Raw genomic sequence first — 18958 nt, 5'->3', positions numbered from 1 at the left:
TTTGTCTGACCCTAACCTCTGTACCGGCTTATAAACCGTTTCGGCCTAGTGTGTACCGAAACTTCCTGCTGTTGTTGTTGTAAAGCTTGTGTACCTTCTCTTTGAACCTCCTCATGATCGGGTTCATCAATTTCCTCATCTTGAGTATTATCCTGATGCTCCACCTGATCATGATTCCCAGAAACCCGTTGGTCTTTGACTTCTACTTCCACTACTTGAGCTTTAGTAGACCCAACATCACCATAACTAGGCATCGTAGCTTTCGCCATAGCTACAATAGATGACTCATCAAACACCACATCTCTGCTGATTACAAACTTCTTGTCTTCTGTACACCATAGACGATAACCCTTGACTCCTGTAGCATATCCTAAGAAATTTTCCTTCTTTGCTCTATTATCAAGTGTGTTACCTTTAACATGGTAATAGGCCGTACAACCGAAAATCTTAAGTCTCCCGTAATCTGCATGTTCACCTGACCATACCTCGTATGGTATGCCGCCATTTAAAGAAGAATGTGGAGACCTGTTCACAATATAACAAGCTGTAGCAACAGATTCTGCCCACCATTCTACGCCTAATCCCGAATTGGAGCACATACATCTAGCCTTTTCAAGTAGTGTACGGTTCAATCTCTGAGACTCCATTTTGCTGAGGTGTGTTTACTACTGTCTAGTGCCTCACAATGCCTTCCTGATTACAAAACTCTTTGAATGCCCCATCCGTGTACTCGGTTCCATTATCCGATCTTAACGTCTTCAGCTTTCGACCAGTTTTGTTCTCAACCATTGCTTTCCACACCAGAAACGTGTTGAATACCTCATTCTTATGCTTCAGAAAATAAAAGCCTGGCAAATCTCGAATGATCATCAACGAATCTAACAAAATACCTGGAACCACCCTTGGAAGTTAACTTTGCCGGTCCCCAGACATCGGTATGTACGTAGTCTATTACCTCTTTGCTCTGGTGTTTGCTTGAAGAGAACGTCACCCAGTGTGCCTTCCCGAACACACAATGCTCACAAAACTCCATGCAAGGCTTCTTCATGTCCTTTAACAAGCCTTTCCCGCACATCAAATATAGACCCTTTTCCGACATATGCCCAAGGCGCATATGTCAAAGCCTCGTACAAGCCGTTGGATCCCTTCCTCTGATTCCTACTGCTACATCTCCCATAATTGTTGTCCCCAAAAGTTTGTATAAATTACCGTAACGAGTACCTCTCATTACCACCAAAGAACCCTTAACGACTTTTATGGAGCCTTTATCTATAATTATCTTACAATCGTTCCGCTCTAACACACCGAGGGAAATATCGGGTATGTGTCTTACGTCCGTCAATGTTCTTACCACTCCATCGTGCATCTTGATACGTATTGTTCCGAGTCCCACAGTTTTACATATATTATCATCACCCATTATAACTGTACCACCATCTATACTCCTATAAGTAGAAAACCACTTCCAATTAGGACACATGTGGTGTGACGCCCCTGAATCAAGCATCCACTTATCAGAGATCTCCTCAGACACCTCTGTCACCGAGAAACATTCGTCATGGTCTTCTGACACATATCCCGCCTCTTGCATCTCTTGTTTCTCCTTGTAGTCTTTGTTCTTTTGCTTCAACTTTCTCTTTGGACAAGCCGTTTTAAAGTGGCCAAGCTCACCACAACTAAAGCATGTTTTCTTGAAAGAACCTCTAGATTTGGATCTAGATTTCCCACCCTTTCCCTTTCCTCTTTCATTACTCCTCCCCCTCGTTGCAAACAAACCTTGTGCTTGATCCTTGTCTTCTCCACCCGACGCCATACTGCTAGAATGTTTGTCATTTCAAAATAATTTCAAGACATCAGATTAAATTTTAGAATGTTTGTCTGCTGTCATTTCAAAAGAGTTGGTCAAAAGAGTTTGACATTTCAAAATAATTTCAAGACATCAGATTAAATTTTAGAATGTTTGTCTGCTGTCATTTCAAAATAATTTCAAGACATTAGATCTAATTGTAGATATGGCTTGAAAAAGGTGTCCTTCGAATTGCTATGAGGTGCCTCTCTAAACCCAAATTGTTTAGAGGAGGTGTTCAAGAAAGGATGTGCATTTAGTTAACTGTATCTTAAAGATGTGAGTTCGACACGTAGAAATGGTAAGTGTATTTCCTTCCATTAACATTACAAACAAGACAAATAAAATCTATAGAAAGTATATGTTATATATGTTTTTTGTCTACGGTTTGTTGGAGGGTTTTGCCGACCAACAACCTTACATTTAGCCTTAAGCTAACTATATTATATTCATGCTTGAAAGGAATTGAAAGCAACTCTTTCTCCACTTTTCTATTTTCTTTCTTTAGTATCCCTCTTTTCAAGGATTTTGTTGTGTATTTTTGTGAGTCTTTAGTGGCAATTTGGTATGATTGTATCAAATCTAAAGTAATTCATTTGTTTCCATATAATATATTACCTAATAACACTATTAATTAAGGTATAATAATGGCTTTAATAAATTCAACATTTTGTTCCATGAACAAACATTTGGAAAAAGGGTTGTCCATCACCCTTCTCTATCTCTCTCTCTCTTCAAATGAACACAAACCCCATATTCAACCCTCAGAACTACTGATCATCATAATAGTCTGTCAATTAGACAAGTTGTCATAAATCTTCAAAACCAGTATTACCTATAAACCCACCTTAATTGCTTCATTAGTCATCCATGCTTCCTCTTGTTCTGGTTAATCTTCTTCCTTCATTTGTATATATGGCTTTGAAGTTCTCACATTTGTTAATCACAACTGTTTGTTTTTCGATCCTTTATGTATTCTTTCATGGAGGGACTGCGCACTTTAGGCAGTCCAATATAAATAACAACTCATTGACCATCACTAACAGAAAAATGTTATCAACAAGAGGCAGATTCGACTTCTCTTCGTTTTATAGGCACCACCATCACCACCACCAACAACATAAAGTGGTGCACCCTCATGAGCCACCACGAAGTGATGATGAAGTTGACCCGCGTTATGGTGTCGCGAAGCGGCTAGTTCCAAGTGGTCCTAACCCATTACACCATTGATTCTTCGGTCGACAACAAGAGGTTCATCTCTCTCTCTCTCTCTCTCTCTCTCCCCTAATTACTTCGTGTGATTTCTCTTCCAAGTGACTACTAATTGTTCACCCGATCTCACAAAAAATGAAGGCTTTTAGGTTTCAACCACCATTTACAGTCAGGTCCGTATGGTAGTGGGCAGTTTAGACAATAGGGCATCAACAACGGAGGACACTTTTTTGCTACATCAAGTTCTCCGTCATTGAATTTAAGATTATTAAGGTATAAATAATGTAGTTGGGCTTTAGGCCTGTTTTTGTTAAAAAAAAAAAAATTTGCCAGTATTGTGTTTATCACATCTTTGATGTATCAACGCATTGTAATGTCTATCGTACATCGTAGTCAAATTCCAAAAAAAAAAAAAAAACTTCTCCGATCATCATTTAAGCAAGTATAGCCCGTAACCTGATTCAAATCCAAAAAAAAGTTGGTGAATACTTATTTTGTTGAAAGAACGTTGGTTAATACTTGTGCTATGAAAATAAGCCCAAGACTGTTGCTCTAATAGATGGATCAAATTGATACAATCAGTGTAAAGTTATTTCTTATAAATAAAAAGTGAGGAATAAAATCACTTTCGCAGCATGATTACTGTAGGATATCTAGAACAAAAATTAATTATCATGAAGATCTTGAGTGAAATTTTGTAAGAAAACTAGAGAAAAATAAAAAAAGAAGTTGTACAAAATCTACAATTTTCTTTAAGACTAAAACTGGGTGATGCTGAAACTGGTTTTAAAAGTGTTGATGCAAAATCATCCCAAAAATATCACTAAAAAATCACTTCAAAAGTGACCCTGAAAGGGTCGACAAAAGTCAATCCTCCTTTCAGAGCCTTCAGATTTGTATATCTAACGATTCTAGTAGTTTCTTTGAATCTTCTTTTTCTTTTTAGGGTTTAGATTTTGGAGGGTCGAGCTGACCGTTACGAGGTTAATTGCAAACCGTCACAAAAGTTGCTGAACACACATGCGAATGATCGTCACAAAAAAGTGGCAACAGACCGTCACAAAAGTACTCATAAAAAAGTGGGCCGGCTGCCACGAAGTATTGACTGCCAACACTGAAGTGATCAAACTTGTCACAAAAGTGACGACAATCGTCACAAAATGTTGATGGGACGTTAAGAAGTATCACTAAGTTTTGCAAAAAGTGACTCTGCCTCACCGCATCTAGAAGAATAACAGATGGATGCTTCTTTTTGAATATGAGATCGATGAAATTGTCATAAATTTATTGTAGTGTCTATATACTATTATACAGAATAATAGTCCCAGCTCTAAGGTTTTATATTTAAAGAAGTTTTGGAGGGGCCTTGCCGCCTTCTATTACCAAATGTGCCTTCTATAGCTAAATTTTGTGAGGGGTTGTGGAGAAGAATAAGGAAATCTAAAGGATATCCATATCACACGTTTACTTGATACCTTAAATTGAATTTGAAGCTCCTTCCAAACATTTTACAAAATGCTCAATTTCTCTGCACAACTTCAAAAATCCTATTTTTCATTAAAAATTAGCTATCAACATTAAACTACATTTACTACCCATTTTCTATTAGTTACTTGTATATTAAGCCCTTTCCTATTGAAGGTTTGATAAGTTCTACTTATAATACAAGTGAACAATGCACAACTTCATGTACTTCAACCTTTTCTAGCCTTTCCGAGAGTTTCTTAAGGAAAAATATTAGTTTAACGAGAATGTCTTAATCGTTTACTAACCTTGCTTATTCGTTCTATGAAGGGTTGGTCGATCCCCTACTTATTTTGGTTTTAGCAACCTTTAATTAAAAGAAGAGTTTGAAGAAGACATAATAACCCCACAAAGACTTACTTCCATCCTTAATTTTCAAATTAGTTTCTTATAGAAGTGATGAAGTTTACTTCAATTCAGTAGTAACATGTATGTTTCTCCATTGCAACGAGAAGAGTTCTAATCGAAAAACATGTGAGAAGATCTTATAACTTGTGCAGAAGAAACATATGAGACACCAAAAGTCCCATGTTACAATTGAAAACTTCCCATTAGACTTCATATCACAAAGTAAAAGTCCAAACCATTTGACAAACCCAACTAAATTTGCAAGCCTATATATCTTCGATGATAATGAAGCATTTGCTTTATAACTCTTAAGAGTAGAATATGTATTAAGGGGGCCAGATAAAAATAGTACCAAGTACCGATGTAAAATCCATGACTATTTTTTTTTCGTTTAATATGAAATTACATAATTTCAAATGTGTAAACACATCCAAAAATTTGTTAGTTTGGTCTTTTTTTGTCCAAAGATTGTTAGTATGTTCTTGGCGCGCATCAAATACTTAGTTTAGCTCGTGTATATATGGTATTTTACATTTAAACACTATATTGGGTGCATTCGTCATAGAAAGATACACCAAATGTAAGGGCATTTGAACTGGGTGGACATTGTTCATGCCACCCAATTGCAATATTGTCAACTACCAAGCATGATGTGACATCGTGACGTCCTTCTATTCTAGTTGCCTTGTACACACTCATAACTTTATCAAAATGTCCACTATCTTTGTTTGTGTTTCTTTTCTAATAACCTAAACGTTGCTTCTTCTCCACCAATTAAAATTACAATAATAACAGTCATCAACTATAGTACCATTTGCCTGCTCCATGCTCAGAGATTGTGGGGCAATTGGATAAAACTAACAGCTACCTCTCAAAATTATTTACGAATATTCTTATTTAATTCCTTGCTATAAATAACTACTAATTAATAGTAAACCCTCAATTAGCTTAAAATAATCTTCTTTAATGTCTTGCAAATTTGTGGGACACTTTAATAAAGAAAATTATCAATGAGATCATCTTCACTCGTACCATATATATTAAAAATTTGGCTAAAATATCTTACGCTTTTCCAAGTCAAATGTGAGTTTTTTATTCCAAAAAATTTCTATTATTTTCTGATAGAATGGTCACGCCTTCTAGTTTCTACTAGGAACCGAAGTGCGTTAAGCCCATACCCTTTCAAGAGAGCAGAAGCTACACTCTCAAGTGTCGTGTTGGAGAAGGCGTCTATGACGTATTTAACTCTCCAAATATTTTAGTCCTTCATCGAAAAGCCAAAATCATGCCTATAGAAAATTCACATGCGTACATATATGACTTTTATTCATATTCTTTCAACGTCATGACATATATATTATATATATATATATATATATATATATATATATATATATAATGTGCAAGTACTCTCTCTCATCCCTAAGATTTCCAAAAAGATCCAAATTGCGGCTTCAAGATGAAAAACATAATAAACTCAAGAATGATAATCCGCAAAGGTCATGATATATCTGTTTCAGCTATGGGTCTTTTAGCTATATGCACCAAACAGATAAATCAGTTTCTCAAAACAATCAGAGCAAAAAAAATTAACCCGAAATTACACGCAAAATTGTCATTAGCAACGCTCAAGAACTTCTTAACTACTGTCAAGCTTGAAGTAATTCCAACTCTTTACAAGAAAGTATTTCAAAAGGAGGAAAAAAGTGTCGTGGAAGATGGTGGCTTATGGCAAAAGAGCATCCTGATGGGTGAAAAATGCGAACCCCTTAATTTTTCTGGCGTGATTTTTTACGACGGTGAAGGAAACAAGCTGACAGAGCTACCAAGGTCACCGCGGAGTAATGGCCAGCTATACAACTTCTATTTTCCAACTGAGTTCGATGAGATTATTTTTGAAAGGGCTGAGTAGGCCTTAATAAACTATCAATTATTAGTCGGAGAGACTGGTATTTTATGTCGCTTTAGTAGAACTAGTATTAGTTGATACAAAAAGTTTACTTCTTGCGACGGTTCGAACAAATAATTGTTGCTAAAAGTATTTACTGTCTTGTGGTTTTGAACTTTTGATCCATTTCAATGGAGGAAGTGTTGGCAGAAGTGGTGAGTTCTGAATCCGACCTATAATTGGATGAATTTTTGGATTTAGTATTGCGTTTCTTATAGTTTTTGTAGCAAAACATTGCTTCATGAATTGAATATCTTCAATCTTTTGTTTTTATGAATTTTGGAGCTAAATTGACTATAATACTCTCTCAATTTGTTATGTGTTTTACTGTTGTCCGAAATAATATTTGTCCATGAGCGACGGATGATTCCCTTTAGTTGAAAACAAAAAATTGTCACCTATTTTGGAACCTACCAACTACATATTTTCTCTGTTTTTTTCTAAATGGCCATTAACAACCTCCTAACTTTCATGTTACAGTGAGTACACCCACTCGCGCCGCCTAACTCTCCATTGTCATAAGGCACTACTTAAACCTTGTTAGGGGGTGACAGAAAGCAATCTGTTCTAATTAATAAAGTGAATCCTGTTGTTATAGCAAGTTGGCCTATTAGCTCAGTTGGTTAGAGCGTCGTGCTAATAACGCGAAGGTCGCAGGTTCGAGACCTGCATAGGCCACATCATTAATTTTTATTTTTATTTTTTGCATGTTTTTCTATCTTTTTCTTTCTTCGCGAGCTTCACAAATATCAACCTTCTTCTTTGCAATTTGATCACCTTCATAAATATTAACCAAAACTTCATTACTCAATGAAATCAATGTTCCACTTACTACTTTACTGTAAAAAGTGTAACATGCAAAATGGATTAGTTTGAAGACCACCAATTTACTCTTACAAGACAACAAGAGTCTACGAGAAGGGAATTTTGAGTGCCACAAACATTTTAAGAGTTTCTATATGTCTCAATCCAATGTCAAAGGACATTTCTACACTAAAAATCCTAATTGACCACCCACCTTTGTAATGTTTTGCAGTGATACTTCTTTGTAGGTTCATTTAAGGCAAATGGGGGCTTACAAATGGGGCTCACAAATGGGGGTACTATTCATCATTTGTCTGACAAATTGATTGTATTGTCATCTTGATCGAAGAACACTTCCTTCAATTGCATCAAGTATATCAAAGTTATCTCAGACTACGAAGAAAATAATGTTGAGGTGGCCTAATGACACGGTCAAACTACTTTAGACATCATAATGACGACTTAAACAATCTTCCTTAGAGTCCACAGTCAACAGGGCCTACAAATATTCAAGATTTGATGCACTCCACGAGTCTGTCAAACATCTATAAATGGAAGGAAGCTTTCACCTTTAAATGGAGTGGTAGTCGTAGCTCGAGATTGTTGGGATTTATCGTAGCCCAATGCTATAAGCAGAATTTCAGACGTCTAAAGTTTACCACTATCTACCTAAGATCACATGCACAAACATAACTTTGAACTAACTTGAAAAGATATACCTTACTTTCGCTTCTCTCCAGTAAACTTACAATATGTTCCTTCCAAAGTCTAGTATAACTTAAAGAAAAACATACCCTAACATGATGTAATGAATCTTTAAGTAGTAGTTGAATCAATAAGCATTAAAACCTAAAATTCTACTCCTTGAATTGTCTGTCTTGTCTAACCCAATTTGATATCTTCCTCTTCTCATGCATTTGTACATCCATGAAAACCCCCAAAAGACACCCATTACCAATCCACATACCCACAACAACCCAACCATGCCAATTACCAAGATCATTCCTACTGGTACCCAAATTGGACTTGTTATTATCATTAATGGAAATAAAAAAATAAAACCCAAAACTGTACCAGTGATAGTTAATCCTGCAAATATTAATAAAATTCCACATGAAATTATTAATGCCTTTATACCCATTAATTCTCCTCCTCCGATGAAGCCGAAGTTGCCGTTTCTCCTTCTGGTAGTGCGGTTACTGTTTTTAGGTCTTGTGGTGGTGGGTTGAGACTGTGGTTGGCGTTTGCCGGAGATTCGATCTGCCATAACTTGACTTCTTCACTAGTCTTGTTGGTGAGGACTGAGGAGGAACTGAGGATGAATTATCTGATTTTAGAGGGAGAGAGAGAGAGAGAGGAAGTGAAGGGAGAAATTTACGAGGTGCTCTGACAGAAGAAGATTTACACGTGTGAAATAACTTATAAAAAAGTGAGGGGTGCTTCTAAAGACACCGGGCCAAAAAACTGTTAGCATCCAAAATAAATTGTTGACTCGGGTCAATAACATTGACCCGAATTCTCTATAAGCACCGGTTTTTAATGTGGGTGCCGTTCACCTTCGTTTCCTTCTTCCAAAACAAAAAGAATCTCAACTAATTTTTCTTCCCAAACAAAACCCTAGAGAGAAACACTGAAAACTCTTGTCCAAAACAAGGAAGGAATTCCAAAACACTTAAAACTCTTCTCTCTTCTTGAGTGAGAAACAACAATGGGATGTCTGCGCACCTCAGGCGAGGAGGACGAGATTAAGTTTCAAAGAATTTCCAAAGGTTTTCCGTAAACGGACTTCTATAGTGAATAACTGTAATCAATTATGGAAAGAACTTCATTTATCTTGCTTAGAGCAAGATCTTAAGACGAAGTCTGAACTTTAAAAGAAAAAGTTCACTTCCTAGATCACAGAACTAAGGAAACCCCTAGATGTTTCCACCAAGCGAGAGGCTCATCCATACCAATTGATTTTTTTGGCATCTTTACTATGTGTATCACAGAACTAAGAATTCAGATTTCAACAAAATGGAATACTAACATTTAAGGATTTGGCATCTCTCTTTGAGTTGCAGAGACCCATTTTCTCTCTCTATCCAACCAAAACAAATAACAGAATAAACCCTTCAATTAATCACCACCAACCACCACATTCCTCTGATAATCTCCAATAAACTCAACCAGATCAATGTTTGCTCTACCTTCTTCCCCTTCTCTCATCTCTCTTTCTTCTCTGTTTAGTCTTGTCTCTCTGTCTTTACAAAAATTAGTTAGAGAGAGAGTGAAGGACCGATTGAGAGACTACCAGAGCAAGATTTGAAAGAGACGAGTGAGAGTTTGAGAGATTCAGCGAGAAGATTCAGTTTTGGTTCTTGAGTTCTTAGAGAGAGAAAAATGAGTTTTTCCCCTTTTCGTTTTGATCTGGTGAAACATTTGGTTTGACAGACGTTAAGGTTAAATCTAGTGAAATATTGACCGGTGCCTACATAATTGGATGGTGCTAACAGAGAAAGGAGCAGTTGGGCCTGATGCTAATAGAGATGGATGCTAACAGCCACTTGGCCTGGTGCCTTTAGAAGAACCCAAAAGTGAGGGAGTTAGGCTAAAAGTACCCAATAAAAAGACTGTTAGCACCGGTACGGATAAGAAAGCACCCAGCCAGGCACCCGAGCCCACCCCCTGCCCCTCCGTATTGACTGCCCTACTTTTTCTTCTTGATCGTGGTGTCTTCTTCTTCTCATCATCATCATCATTACCCAAAGGAGCCACCGTAGAATATTTATGAGGACCTGAAAGTCTCAAAACAACTAATTTCAATTTATGAAACCTTAACCACAAATCATATTTAAATTTAATATTGAAAAATTAGATTAAGTTAGAAATTGTCGTACATTTTTAGCAACAAATTGAGGGTAATTGTCTCGAAGTAAGTTAGGGCGAGATCAATTGTAAAACAAAGTTAGGGCGAGAGCAATAGTAAAACAAAGTTAGGGCGAGAGCAATAGTAAAACAAAGTTATGTCAAGATCTCTAGAATATACCGTCGGATTGGTCAGCCTGAGGATTTGCTTAATGTCTCGAACATGGCAGTTCGAGCCCCAAAGCACTGGCTCGGATAGGGCTAGTCCGTGACCTCTTGGATGGACCCGAGTCTGAACCTTTGTTTCGGCTCTCACATGGGTCGAACTGTGCCTTTATTTGGCCAGCGCTTTGGGGAAAGCTAAATAGTTTCCGGGGTATGAAATTTTAAAGGGAATATGTAAAATTTTAGAAATTTTCCGGGGAAATAAATTTTAAGGGGAGATAAAAAAACACACTCCACCTCACCTCTTTGTATTCTCCGATTAGGTCGCCGGCCGGAAAATTTTCCGGCCGGCGATCATAAATTTTTTTTTTTTTCACTTTCTCTCTCTCTAGAAACTCCGGCGAAGGGGTCCCTTCGCCGGAGTTTCTAGAGAGAGAGAGAGTGATTTTTTTTTTTTTTTTTTTATGGTCGTCGGCCGGAAAACGACCTAATCGGAGAAGATAAAGAGGTGAGGTGGAGAGAGGGTGAGGTGGAGAGAGAGTGAGGTGAGGTGGAGAGAGATAGCTGAAGTGGAAAGTGAGAGAGCTGAGGTGGAGAAGCTATGTTGCTTTCCCCTTAAATAAAATTGTCAAACAAAATTGACCAATTTTTGACCCAGTCTTCACACCCCGGAAACTATTTAGCTTTCCCCACAGCGCTGACCCTTTATTTTGTTTTGGCAAAGCACCCGCCAGGCCGCCATTATCAATTGTGCTTCCAATTTTAGCGCATGAGCTGTAAAGGTATTATAATTTAACGCCGTTATTTCGGTTAAAACGGCAAATTAATAGTTGGATTTGGATATGTAAATACATACCTTTCGCACTTTGTGTTCAAGTAACGGCAGAATTCGCTAAATCGAAGTTTCGAAAATGGCTTCTTCTTCGTCTTTAGCTCTTGTTCCTGCTTCTTCCTTCATCTTAACAACATCTCCAGTTAAATGGAACCCTAACTGTTACCCTAATTTCTGTATTCAATTTCGGAAAAGAAGATTTCGTAGAGCTTCAGTAATGGCAGCAGCGACAAAGGATGATGATGCCACGGAGAGATCTACGACAACGAAAATGGTGACATTTCTAGGTAAAGGAGGTTCAGGAAAAACAACTTCAGCTGTTATAGCAGCTCAGGTGATTTCCCCCCCTACAATTTTTAGTGTTTTTTCCCCATTTCCTGAATCTGACTCGTCTTGATTTGAATAGTTCGAATCAAATGGACCCAATATCAATCCGAAATCATATCACTGACCAAAATGAATAATAATCAGAAATCTGACTTGAGGCAATTGAGACATTGAATCAGATTTCAGATCTGACGTAGAGAAAAAAAACATGGCTTTATGTCCACAAACTTAACATGATAACAGCGCTACGCCTACCCGTCACAAACCCAACTGCCCAATGTGCTCTATGTGGCCGAAAAAAGGACATGTGATAGGCGGCTCAAAGAAACTTTCGCGTGGGTGGCGTGTGAGAAATAGTCCCATATGGAAAAATGGTACTTTAGTAACCAAAATCATAGTATCTAGGTCATCTCCGTTCGTTGTTGATTGGTTTTGAGTTGGATGTGTACAAACATAACGTATAAGTTTTAGTTTCGTACTTCTCTATGTATGTGAATTCTAATTTGTTCCTCATTTTGGAACTCAGCAATACGCTAAGGCAGGACTCAATACATGTTTGGTAATTCAGTCTCAAGACCCGACTGCCGAATATCTAATGGGATGTAAGATTGGATCTTCTCCTACTTTATGCAAGAAAAACCTTTCTGTTGTTAAGTTGGAAAGCACTAAAGTATGTCTTCTTCGTTCCTTCATCTATGAACTTTTTGTTGTTATAGTTCCCATTTTCCAGTTAGTTTGAGCTTAATAAGAACTTGTTAAACTGTAGATGCTTCTTGAACCTCTAAATCAGCTCAAGAAAGCAGATGCCCGCGTTAATTTTACCCAAGGAGTTCTTGAAGGGGTGGGTATGTAATAACCTCATCTGCTTATTTTGTTTGTGATTATTACTTAATTACAAGTAAACTGTGAAAAGGGTGTTACCATTTGTTTTATGCATCTTAGTTTTCAATATAGTAGGTGGTTGGTGAAGAACTTGGAGTTCTACCTGGGATGGATTCAATATTTGCAGCTCTAGAACTTCAGAAATTGACAGGGTTCCTAGGAGGTAGGACTAAAGCGAAGAAATACCGACCAGAGGAAAAATTTGACATAATTATATATGACGGCTTTAGCAATGAGGAGAATTTGCGGATGCTTAGTGCAACTGAAACATCAAGGTTAAGATATATATATATATATATATTCCGGAACTTCATTTAGTATTCTCCTCCCTTTCTGCCTCCGGTGATATTTGTTTAGATAACATCTGCTTCCAAACAGATGGTATTTGAAATATTTACGAAACTTGGCTGAAAAGACGGATATTGGGAGATTAACAGCTCCTTCAGTACTGAGGTTGGCAGATGAAGCTATGAGGTTAAATGATGGTGGATCTCGTTTTGACGGAAAGATGAGCTCAGAGATATGGGATGATATCGAACGGATGCTTGATGTGAGTTTGTTTTGCCTCCTTACATCTTTCTTTGTCTTACTAGAATGATGTTGGTACTATAATAAGAATATCCTATCTTCCTCTTACTATATTTTCTTCACCATTATTACACTATCTTTGCACTCCTTACAGATTGGTATTTGGATACCTAACACCATCTTGTACATGTGCTCTTGTAGAAAGTATCGACTACCTTTAGCGAACCATCAAAGCTAGGTTGTTACCTCGTGATGGATCCAAACAATCCAATGTCTGTCAAGGCGGCGATGCGTTATTGGGGATGTGCAATCCAAGCAGGAACTCATATTTCTGGCGCATTTGGGTTTGCTCCTCCACAATATAGTGCAAATTCTGCTGACATGATTCGGAAGAACTTTTCTCCTTTGGCTTCAGCTCTCATGCCGTATCTTTCAATTGGTTCCCCTATAGACTGGGATTCAGCGTTGCTCAATGATTTAGAGGAAGATCTACAATCTCTGCTTTTTCCGGCAGGAAGAAATAGCATGTCTCAATCATCAGTCACGTTTGATCCGGCGAAGAAGTCAGTGACCCTTTTCATGCCAGGCTTTGACAAGACAGATATCAAGTTGTATCAAGTATGTAAACTACATTCTCCCTATTTAGATTCCCAAGTATCTTCAGTAGTTCGGGTCATGAAAATGAGTACACCAACTTTACCGTTCGAAAAAATAGAATTATCGTCTATGCTAATGGGTCCATAAGCGAGCACATCCATTAGATGACCAACCCTTTAACTTCTGTCGATTTGAGAAGTTATGTTTATTTATGCTTATGGATTGTTTACGAAATGATTGTCCTATAATGATAATAACTATATATGGTACTTTACAGTATAGAGGAGGATCGGAGTTGTTGGTAGAAGCCGGGGACCAAAGACGTGTAATCCGTTTGCCTTCAGCTATTCAAGGAAAAGTTGGAGGTGCCAAATTCACCGACAGAAGTGTCGTAGTCACAATGCGATAATTTTTTCTTTTCTATTGGTTTAATACAAAATAATGAAGTACTCCATATGAAATTGTCTTTCATTTTGCACAAGTACAGGCTATATAAAGTGATAATCAATTTTATCATGCTAAAGAGAAAGCAATCCTCCATCTTTTCTCAAGCTATCCCTATTTGATCTTTTGTTTTTATGGCCAAAAAACACCCAAATCAAGCATTCTACTTGTTAATACCTTTCTAACTATACATCCTCAACTAAAGAAGCCATTAAAAAGATCGAAATCAACTCTTAAAAGAGAAAGAAACTTAATTAAAATAAGCTAAAGAACAACGAAACCAATTTTAAAAGCTTAATGAGGTCAAAAACTTTTGTAATCCAATCTCTTCTCCAAAAAAAATTGCATAGATTAAACCAGACTCAAATTTTAGTTCTTATTTCAGATTAATTTAGACCAAGTTGACTTAAAGTCAAATGCAGTCCACGTTTGGTCTAAGGACTATTATGTATTCATGATAATTTCACTTGTAGCTCAACCAAATTTATCCAAAAAGTAGGACTTAATCGTAAATATCGAAAGCATAATCTCTAAAATTTTCTCTCTCTAGAACCTATCATGGACGATAACTTCATTACTGATCTTCGTTTCAAGTCAAAACCCTAAAAAAACTAGGGTTACGTTCTCATTTGATGGATGCTCGTCGATCATCAAGAATGGTAGTTGATCCTAAAGTTCGTCAAGTAGGGTTTTTCACTCCTGCTGCTCCTCCCGATAGGTCACAATCCGTGCCCCTTGAATCGTCTTCTCCACCAGTAACGAACCTATCACCTTCAGGGAACTCTCTCTCTCCTGTCATGATTCCTCCTCCTCGTCATGCTTCAGATAATTTAACTTCAGCTATGGCGATTCAATCAACTCGTCCTGTTCCTGTTCCGATTCCTTCATCACCACTTCGAAGACCTTCAATTGGGGGGGAACACATATTATCTGGTAGTTATAATCCTTCTGAATCGGTTTTTAGTTCATCTCCAACTCAAGCGCCTTCGAGTAGAATGGTTGATGGTGAATTCTCAGACGAGTTTTCATCGCCCGGTGGGATTCGTAAAGGAAAAGCTTCTTCTTCTTCGTCTTCTTTACCCAGTGGTGGATTTGATATGATGGGAGCGAGTTCAAGTAAATTTCTTCCATCAACTAGTTCTGTGAAAACCCCCATCATCGGAGTTCCTGGTAAGCTGATGAAAACTTCAAGTTTCAATTTTTACTTGTATTCTTTTCATATAAAGGTTCCTCCTTGTTGCCAAAACAATTTGATTATGAATTTTTGATGAAATTATTTGAAAGAGTTGAATTAGGAGCTAATTAGTAAATCGGTTTATCATCATATCTGCCTGACTAGCATGTGATTCTTAACAAGAACCCATTTTTAGTGCTTTTTCCAACTCATCCTAAGTCTATTTTTAGTCATCTTGTATACATTTTCATCAACGTAATTCGTAATGTTCTTTATGTATGAGGTACTTTGCTGTGAGACTGAAACGAGAGTCTAACAAATTTAGTGTGCTTTGAAGGACATGATTCCTGACTAGATAATTAAATGGCCCGTGTCATATGCTCTATGTTCAACGAGTAAAGGTGTATATCGCTTAAATATCGGATATAGCCGATATAACACGCGACTATGACTCTTACTAAAATCGAGTTACAAGAATAACAATTTATTAGTTCTTGAAGCTAAGAGTATATTATTCAATTGTTTGCCTGTGGAAGATAGGATGCATGCATCACTTATTAGGGTTAGGCGAACAAAGAAACTTTTCAGTCTTTTGGCATTTTCTTGTACTACAATTGTGGTTTTAGCGGGGTTCTTTTCAACACGTTTGAAGCTGCAGGATCTGCCTTGTCTGCAGTGTCTCCAAGCTTCTCATTTTGGTTAGAGATTTTTTTTCCTGTCGATGAATTTGGGGATATTTGGAAAAGGGAACTGTAATCAATGGTGAGGAAGTGTATTTAAGGTGAAAGATATGAAATCAAAATATTTTATACAGAACATGTTTAAAAGTTATCTTATATTCTGTCAAAGCTATTCGTTGCAGGAATCTAGATATATATGATTGGCTTTATATTCTAAATATTGCATGAGAATGTACGGCCACTTAAGAAACTTTCCGTTATCACTGCAATATTCGCAACATTAACAAACTGGTGATTTTGTTACAGAAACAGAAGGAAGAGTGGTCGAAGTGCGAAATGACAGGCTACCAGTTTCAAAACCAGCGAAAGAGATGTCAAAGGCTGAAAGGCGTGCTCTGCAGGAATCTCAGCGTGCTGCAAAAGCTGCTGCCAAAGGTACATATGCATAAACTTAGCTAGAGAAAAAAATTCAATGTGATTAACCCTATTACACTTTTATGGCTGAAAAAGGTAAGGCCACATCAGGGGGAGTAGTTCCTGTGAGTACAAAATCAGCTAAAGCAGTGAAGCCGGTGGCACAACAAAAAGATAGTTCTCAAGTTGCAGCTTCTGAAAAGGGAACAGATCGCCCTCCAGAAAAAGAAAGGAAGAAAGATGTACCTCATCCGCGCATGCAGTTTGATGATAAACAGCGTGTAGATAAGGCTAAAAGACGTGCTGTTGTTAATCAAACTGAAGCTAGAAATAGAGTTGAATTATTTAGGCATCTCCCTCAATATGAACACGGAACACAGCTTCCTGATCTCGAGTCTAAGTTTTTCCAACTTGATCAGGTCCATCCTGCTGTATACAAGGTACCTCATTACTTAATTGCCTCAGAGAGTACTTCGACTTGTTCCAAACTTTCCATCATATTCACTTTCGTACATTATATTATTATTGGATTACATTTAATAGCACATATCATTATCTCATTGATGATCAGGTTGGCTTACGGTATATAGCAGGGGATGTCTCTGGTGGCAATACTCGTTGTATTGCAATGCTCCAAGCATTCAAAGATGCAATAGGAGATTACTCAACTATTGAAAAAGCTATTATTAGAGATTTAACTGCAAAAATAGGTAGTTATGTTTCTTTTCTGATAGAATGTAGACCCCTATCAATCAGCATGGGGAATGCAATTAAGTTCTTGAAGAATCGCATAGTGAAATTACCTTCGACAGTTTCGGTGTCTGAAGCAAAAGCATCTCTACAGTCGGATATTGATCGTTTTATATATGAAAAGATTATAGTTGCAGATAAGGTGATAGTGGAACATGCTGCAACAAAGATTAGGGATGGGGATGTGCTTTTAACATATGGATCACCCACTGTTGTTGAAATGATTTTGTTGTATGCTAATGAACATGGTAAAAAGTTCAGAGTTGTGGTTGTTGATTCACGTCCGAAACTTGAAGGACAAACATTAATCCGTAAATTGGTTGAGAAAGGAATCAGATGCACCTATACCCACATAAATGCTATTTCATATATCATGCATGAAGTTACTCGAGTTTTTCTTGGTGCTGCCTCGGTTTTATCTAACGGAACAGTTTACTCGAAGGTAGGAACTGCTTCTGTGGCTATGGTTGCTCATGCGTTTCGTGTTCCCGTCTTGGTCTGCTGTGAAGCATATAAGTTTCACGAAAGGGTACAGCTTGATTCTATTTGCTTTAATGAACTCGGTATGTTCACCAATACATATATCGCATTTCATTAGCTTGTTTTTTTATTACTTCATACCTCAATTACCCATTATCACATATCTATCTTTTATTGCTTGGTAGGTGATCCCGATTCTGTTGCTGAAGTTCCTATAAGAAAGGATATATCAGATAATTCGTCTAAGGGTGAAAATTTGCAATTCCTGAATCTTATGTAAGTGTGAATTATTTGTTGAATATTCGATATATCTTGTCCAAATTAGTAAGGCAAACTCTTATTTTGCTACTTATTGTGATAGATATGATGCGATGCCTTCAGATTATGTCTCGATGATTGTGACAGACTATGGCATGGTAAGCAATTTTTCTTAAAAGATTGAACTATTACCATAAGAGTATGGAAGTTATGCCCGAGGCTTTACTTTATATGTTGTTATCTCGCCTTTCTGATTTAGCGTCTTTATAGAAACTCAGTATATAACTACGTATATTCCATATAGAATCTAGTATATAATTTGATTGTCGATTTAATGTAGTAGTTTAGACTTTGTTAGCGGTCTAATTGCAACTAAAATTCTCCCTGTGATTGTATCAGGTTCCACCTACAAGTGTACCTGTGATTGTGAGAGAATATGGTAGAGAAAATCTCTGGATATAAACTCTGTACCTTATGATTCTTCGGTACTAAAGAAACATAACATAATTTTTGTTTTTCTGGTTCATATTTTTTTGGTTTGGGAAATTTAATATTTAAGGAGTTTTGGATAATTTTCATCAAAATAGACAGCATATACATATATATTGTTTTGTACCTTCTGAATAATATGATGTAATCAATTGATAAAATCATAATATAAAACTTCAGATTTTTGTGCAAACCCTGAGTTCTCATTCTTTTTGTTGCAAACCTTGAGTTCTCATTGTCATTTATTTAAGCAATTGTTTAGACTCATCTAAAGATCTATTTAGATGATTACTTAAAATGCATCTGCCATTCTGATTTAAACTTTTGATATTTTTAAAAAATTATTGATAAAAGTACGCCTTTCAGAAAATAGTACGTGATACTCGGGATCAAATCTTAAAGGAATTAT

General features: G+C 37.0%; 2 protein-coding genes and 1 non-coding gene across 3 annotated transcripts; all 3 read left to right on the top strand.

The window, feature by feature from the left end:
- Window positions 1–7482: 7482 nt before the first annotated feature.
- TRNAI-AAU (transfer RNA isoleucine (anticodon AAU)) lies at window positions 7483–7556 on the top strand. The gene has a single exon. It is a non-coding gene; the product is annotated as a tRNA-Ile (tRNA).
- Window positions 7557–11399: 3843 nt separating this feature from the next.
- On the top strand, window positions 11400–14383 carry LOC147563387 (P-loop containing nucleoside triphosphate hydrolases superfamily protein). The gene is made up of 7 exons (XM_086637440.1): window positions 11400–11860; window positions 12380–12523; window positions 12620–12694; window positions 12811–13010; window positions 13114–13285; window positions 13465–13881; window positions 14138–14383. Exons 1-7 carry the CDS (start codon window positions 11606–11608, stop codon window positions 14267–14269), a joined length of 1395 nt encoding a protein of 464 aa, XP_086493566.1. The 5' UTR covers window positions 11400–11605; the 3' UTR covers window positions 14270–14383.
- A 243-nt stretch (window positions 14384–14626) lies between these two features.
- LOC147563386 (uncharacterized) lies at window positions 14627–18742 on the top strand. The gene is made up of 7 exons (XM_086637431.1): window positions 14627–15474; window positions 16465–16593; window positions 16669–17012; window positions 17144–17885; window positions 17988–18078; window positions 18164–18218; window positions 18460–18742. Exons 1-7 carry the CDS (start codon window positions 14937–14939, stop codon window positions 18520–18522), a joined length of 1962 nt encoding a protein of 653 aa, XP_086493557.1. The 5' UTR covers window positions 14627–14936; the 3' UTR covers window positions 18523–18742.
- The last annotated feature ends 216 nt before the right edge of the window (window positions 18743–18958 follow it).

This window comes from Eschscholzia californica, unplaced genomic scaffold, assembly GCF_041429995.1.
Source record: "Eschscholzia californica isolate CP2 unplaced genomic scaffold, dmEscCali1.0.p SCAF_1, whole genome shotgun sequence".
Taxonomy (NCBI): Eukaryota; Viridiplantae; Streptophyta; class Magnoliopsida; order Ranunculales; family Papaveraceae; genus Eschscholzia; species Eschscholzia californica.
This window is presented reverse-complemented; position numbering and strand designations above follow the sequence as displayed.